This window comes from Podarcis raffonei, chromosome 5, assembly GCF_027172205.1.
Source record: "Podarcis raffonei isolate rPodRaf1 chromosome 5, rPodRaf1.pri, whole genome shotgun sequence".
Taxonomy (NCBI): domain Eukaryota; kingdom Metazoa; phylum Chordata; class Lepidosauria; order Squamata; family Lacertidae; genus Podarcis; species Podarcis raffonei.
Genome location: NC_070606.1, coordinates 93,202,174 through 93,208,173, shown reverse-complemented (window position 1 = coordinate 93,208,173; position 6,000 = coordinate 93,202,174). Strand labels below are relative to the sequence as shown.

The following is a 6,000-nucleotide window of genomic DNA, read 5'->3' as shown; positions in this document are numbered from 1 at the left end:
GTGTGTGTGTGTGTACATATGTGTGTTGAGTGTGTGTGTGTGTGTGTGTGTGTGTGTGTAGATATGTGTGTTGAGTGTGTGATCAACTTGATCTATGTTACATAGATTGTGTATTTTTTGTGTATTTTGTGTATTTTATGGAAGGATTACACCAAGATAATATTTGCAAAACACTTTAAATGCTCTACAATGTTCTGTGAACCACCCTGAGATCTTATGATGAAGAGCAGTGTATAAATGAATGAATGAATGAATGAATGAATGATATATACATGCTAGCTATCATCATCAACATTTTCTTTCTACACAGAAGTGTTTTCTGTGCAACAAGTTCACCACATTTGCAGTGGTCCATAGGCTGTATGCCTTTCCCCCCTGCAAGTTACCGGTAACTACTGCACGTATGAATTGTCCACCACACACAGGGTAAAAAAAATATCCAAGCCTTAGCCAATGTCATTTTGTTGAAAGGAAGTACATTTTCCTGCACGCCTTCCCACTTGCAAGAGGCTCTTTTGGTCTGTTCTATGCAGTAGTGTGATTTGTGCCTGTTTCATGAATCTTAAGAAATGACTGAATTAGAGCGATCCTGGTACATGTCTATCTTTGCCAGCAAACATGTGATGAAGATCCTGCTCTCCTCCCTAGGCATCTCTCTCTCTCTCCATCCACGTGCGTCCATGATCCCATTCGTGCTTTCCTCATTCTTCCCTGCCTCTTCCTAGCCATCAGCCTTGAGTGCCTAACCCACATCCATCCCTTTAATAGCAAAGGTGGAGCTGGGGAGGCGGAGGAAGAGAGACGGGGTGGGGGCGCGCGAGGGAGACGCTTGATGCCTCTGCCTAAGAAAAGGGAAGCGGGGGAAACGCATTCCGGGGTCCAAAAGATCTCCTTGTGCAAGCTTGCTGCTGCTGCCTGTTCTTCCCAGTCTTGCAGCCTTAGGGTCCCCTTGGAACAGCTCTCTTATTCTTATTATCATCACTCCTACTAGGGATTTTGTAATCCAGGAATGGTGGCGCCGGGCAGCCGGCTGAGTGGCACCAGGGTTCAGTGTGCCAAGAAGATTTGGGGCGCAGAAGGTTGAGGCCCCCGGCGCCTGTGCGCTTTGGGGAGGACCAGGCGAGGGGCGGGCCAGCGCGCTCAGGATGTGCCCAGCGCTGGCCAATGCCGAAGCCGGTGTAAGACCTACGAAGCCCGGCGGCGGCGGCGGCGGCAGCCGGGAAGGATCCTGCGCGCAGTGGGAGTGGCACAGGCGCCGTGTCTGTGGCTGAGCCGCCTGCCGCTCCTGCTACATCTTGGGGGCGGTGTGGGGTGTGGGTAGGCGCTTTCCTCCTCTCTCCCTCTCTTGGATGCTGTGTGGTCCTTTCGGTGGGAGATGCTTTTTTGGCTCAAAGAAGAAGAGATGTCGCATCAGGAGCTGAGCCAGCGGCTGGCTACGGTCATCACCCATGTGGGTAAGGAAAGCATCTCCTTCTCTCCTGCTACCTGCTTTTTTCTTCGATCTCCCCATTATTATTATTATTTCTGTAGATGTGTCGGGATCTCCTCCCTGCAGGGCTGCGATGGTGCCATGCTGCTCACTCACAAAGGCTAGGAAGCGTTGGTGTGTCAGTGTTACACCTGGGGAGGGTGCGAGTGTGGCATCCTGGTACATCTGTGCATTGCCCAGAGGGAAGGCGGGGTGGTGCCTCCTTGTGCATCTTCTGTGCCTTGAGCTATCAAATATGGTCGGTGCCTTTCACCAATTAGCCGGATACTTTTAATGTTGGGCTCTGCCTGTCTAATTGTTGCAACTGATGCACTTAAGTGAGCCTGGTGTGATCTGTGTGGTTTTGGTTTGTAACTAAAGGTTCTGGAGGTTACCTTTCGTGCTAAATGTGGCTTCGTCCTACTGAGCTAAATTTGCAGAATGTGTGCAAAGGTTGCACATGCATGAATAATTATTGCAGATGAATTCTAGAAGGCGAAGCCATTTGGGAGCAGGAGGGGGGTGGCTGTTAAATGCAGCACGTCCGCAAGCGTCGTCTTGTCAAGCTGAAAAACTGCAACCGGTTGAAACGTTCAGAAGCGAAGCGCAGGTGCTCCCTCTCTCCCAACCATCTGTGCCGCTTCAGCGGTTCTGGAATAAGGAAGCCGGAGGGTGGCCCCAGCCTTGAATTCTAGATGGATCATTTTCCTGCTCCCTCTTTTCCCCCCTGAATGAGGTTACCGCATGCACATCATCTTCTACAGCTCAGTAATGCCGTCGGCTCATTGGAAAGGGAGCCATGACGCCATGCTTGGCACATTTGACAAGAGAATGCGAAGGAAGAGGTTTTCCACCCACAAGAGCCCATTTCGGATTAGAAGATGCAATGTGTTGTATGGCATGCCCATGTCCTATAGAAGAAAACCCAGCTTTTGCATCTATCGCTGGTTACCCATCTGTGGGCAAGAGGCAGGTGTGGTGTGTCAGACTAGGACCTGAGAGACCAGGGTTCGAGTCCTCACTCAACTGTAGGGTGACCTTGGCCCACCTCTCAGTTTAACCTACCTCACAGGGATGCTCTGAGGATAGTGTGGAAAGGGCCATATACTCCGCCTTGAGCTTCTTGGAGAAAGGATGAGATATAAATGCAATATCGATTTAAATAAAAAAGTTGCTTTCCATGGGACCCTCCTCCTCTTCCTCTTCTTCCTCACCTTGGCTGCAGCTGTCAATTCAGTTGCTTCTCCTTTTGGACCACCTCCCAGAGGGAGAGGCAATGGATGTTGAAAGCTGCTGCTCTGCCTCCATGTTCCTTTCACTGCTCATTTACTTGGAGAGGGAATGTGAGCAGGCAGCAATGGTGCCAGGAGACTCCAGGGGTGAGCAATGGAGTTGAATCTTTGAATCTTGGTGGGTTCTCAGAAGTGCCAACCGATGCCAGCCTTGCTCTGAGCAGGTATCTTTCTACCCCTTTCATTGATTTGCCTCTTTGTTTGCAAAGTCCTTAATGTTGTTAGGGCTTGTGCAAATTACTAAAAAGAGAAGCAGGCCCTGCCCAGAGATCTACCGTCTAATTAGTCTTTTTACTAGTTCTGATGGTGATGATTTCTGCTAGAAAGCAAAGCCACTGATTGGTAGTAGTTCTGTTTGTACAGGGCACTCGAGAAATAAAGGGCAATCTTACTAAATAAAAAATTAAAGGGTCTATCCACACAAAGCTATTTGTGTAGTGCGTGGGTGTCCAAGCAGTACTTTTACATGAGGCTGTTTATCCAAAAATGATGATTATTACTTTTTTATTTATGTATTTCTACAAATTGGTATTCAAAGCAGTTTACAAAAGAAAGTACATCCAAAACATACATACATTATACCATACCTGTCCTCTTGCCTCTCAGCCTAACCTCTCATGGGTTTTTGTTGTGTGTGGATGAATTGTAGTGATAGAGGACCTTGAGTTCCTTGAGGGAAAAGGTAGGATAAAATTGCAATTAAAATGAATAAAAATGAATTTCATACAAGATCTAAAATAAACAAAATACTTTAAAAAATGGCAACATTTAATACACACACACACATATACAATCACTAAGCAGAACTACTGTATAAAATTACATGGGATCAGGAGCTCATCCTGGGCAGAAATAAAATTAACCTCTAGTTACCAATGCTCTTGGATGGCAATAATGTCAAAGGGCTGGTTGTTGCAGAAATGCAAGGTCCACCAATTTACATCTCCATCCTGTAGCATTCAAAGAGAGGGATACAAATAGGAGTCATCCCGTAGACCTAATCAGTCATTTATTGAACCAATTGGTTGGAAGCAGTTAAACAAAGGGACATCTCCACAGATTCTCTCCCTGTCCATTTTATCTTAACTCCAAAACCCACATCTAGCTTCCTTTATAGGGCAAGAACCTTATTTGGTTTTGAACTCTTTTGGGAAGGTCCTTTCATTTTCCTTTGAGGACATAGCAATTTTCTTTTAGAATTATTTTGTACCTGCAGTGGGGGTAGTAGTAGCCAGTCTTGCCGTAAGCACTCAATAAGTCCTAATGGGAATGCTATTTGGGAAAGTCAGTGGGGTATACCTCCTCTCTCCTCACTCCAGTACTTGTGTGTGTGTTTGAGACCCACCAGTTTCAGCAGAACTAGACTCCTTCCTAAACAAGATGGAATAGTTTATAGAGGACCTTGCAGTGTTTGAAGCACAGATAGTTATCTGCAAATGCATGACCCACCTGTCTTTCAGATACAGTGGTGTTCATCCTTGAGCCACATGGGATATACTGGCAGTGGGAATTCACATACATATAATGTAGTAATCACTAGATAACTACAGCCTTGAGTGATATTTTTTAGTGGAGGTAGTCACATGTGTGCCTTGAGAGATGGGGTTATTTGAGAAATGTGAATTTTGATTATATGCATACGTCATAACTGCATTTACATTACAGATGCAAAGGGAGGAATAGAAGTTTGAGAATGGGGGTGATGTCAAAGTTTGGGCAGCACTCCAAACTCGTTCAGCCAGGCTGTTGTGGCTTTTGTTAGCCTCCTCCATGAGCAGCAAGAGGCTATTTGTGTGGTGATTCCTTTCCATGCCTTTGCAAACCATGTCAGCGCCACTGTTAACCTGGGACCCGTGGCACATTCAGGCACCTCTATTTAATGCACTGCCTGCAGTTAAAGCTTGGCCTAATTATGTTAAATTAGGTTGCTCAGCTCTTTAAAAAAACAAAAAACTAAGCTAGAATCACCATGGAAGCAATTTAATAGCTCCCAGTTCCATTTATAGGGTTGTATGCTGTGGGTTAAAGCCTCAGCGCCTAGGACTTGCCGATCGAAAGGTCGGCGGTTCGAATCCCCGCGGCGGGGTGCGCTCCCGTCGTTTGGTCCCAGCGCCTGCCAACCTAGCAGTTCGAAAGCACCTTCGGGTGCAAGTAGATAAATAGGGACCGCTTACCAGCGGGAAGGTAAACGGCATTCCGTGTGCTGCGCTGGCTCGCCAGATGCAGCTTCGTCACGCTGGCCATGTGACCCGGAAGTGTCTGCGGACAGCGCTGGCTCCCGGCCTCTAGAGTGAGATGAGCGCACAACCCTAGAGTCTGTCAAGACTGGCCCGTACGGGCAGGGGTACCTTTACCTTTACCTATGTAGTAAATTTGTCTTTGAACTTTGCCCACTCTGTCCTAGACATGCATTACGTGTGATTTGTATATACTGTGGGTTTTATTCTCTTGTTTCCAGATGATTTGCTATGGACAGCTTACATTTCACCACATCTGGATGTCGTTTGGCATGTCTCTTTCATTGGCTTTTAAAAATCAAAAAGTGAGCACAGAAGATGAAAGCAATTCATGGACTGCTGGTTGCATTACAGAATTCCTTTAAACAGGAGCTATCAGCTGGCTAAAGAATGAAAGAAAATCATCTGCAAATGGCTAATTTATTGACTAACTTAATTGGCTTTTGAAAGTGGCTTAACTTTAGGCTAATAAAAGCGAGCTGGGAAGGGCTGGGCGATGGGCTCTGCAGGGTGGTGAATGCTTCCCTCTGTGAGGGAGCCTTCCCAGACCCGCTGAATGAGGCGGTCATTAAACCACTTCTTAAAAAAACATCTTTAGACCCAGCCAGTATGGCCAACTATCGCCCAGTCTCAAATCTTCCATTCTTGGGCAAGGTGATTGAACGGGTGGTTGCTGAACAACTCCAGGCACGCCTGGAGGATGCGGACCATTTGGATCCCTTCCAATCGGGATTCAGGCCTCATCATGGGACTGAAACTGCCTTGGCCACGCTGGTTGATGATCTCCAGCGGACTAAGGACAAAGGTGAGAGCTGTTTCCTAGTTCTGCTGGATCTCTCAGCGGTCTTTGATACAATCGACCATAACATCCTTCTGGACCATCTAGAGGGGCTGGGAGCTGGGGGCACTGTTATACAGTGGTTCCGCTCCTTCCTCCTGGGCCGTGTCCAGAAAGTGGTGGTGGGGGATGAGTGTTCAGACCCCTGGGCCCTTACTTGTGGGG

The 6,000-nt window shown here is 47.1% G+C and overlaps 1 protein-coding gene across 9 annotated transcripts in view; it reads left to right on the top strand.

Moving 5' to 3' along the window:
- The first annotated feature begins 752 nt into the window (after positions 1 to 752).
- Positions 753 to 6,000, top strand: part of MCF2L2 (MCF.2 cell line derived transforming sequence-like 2) — a 228,299-nt gene continuing 223,051 nt past the window's right edge. For 4 of the 9 annotated variants that reach the window (XM_053390647.1, XM_053390645.1, XM_053390643.1 and 1 more), the window contains exon 1: positions 756 to 1,454. In XM_053390647.1, coding sequence (XP_053246622.1) covers positions 1,376 to 1,454 — 79 coding nt within the window. In that variant the 5' untranslated portion in view covers positions 756 to 1,375. Of the gene's footprint in view, positions 1,455 to 6,000 lie in introns of all 9 variants that reach the window. The other 5 variants (XM_053390649.1, XM_053390648.1, XM_053390646.1 and 2 more) reach the window with 3 other exon arrangements.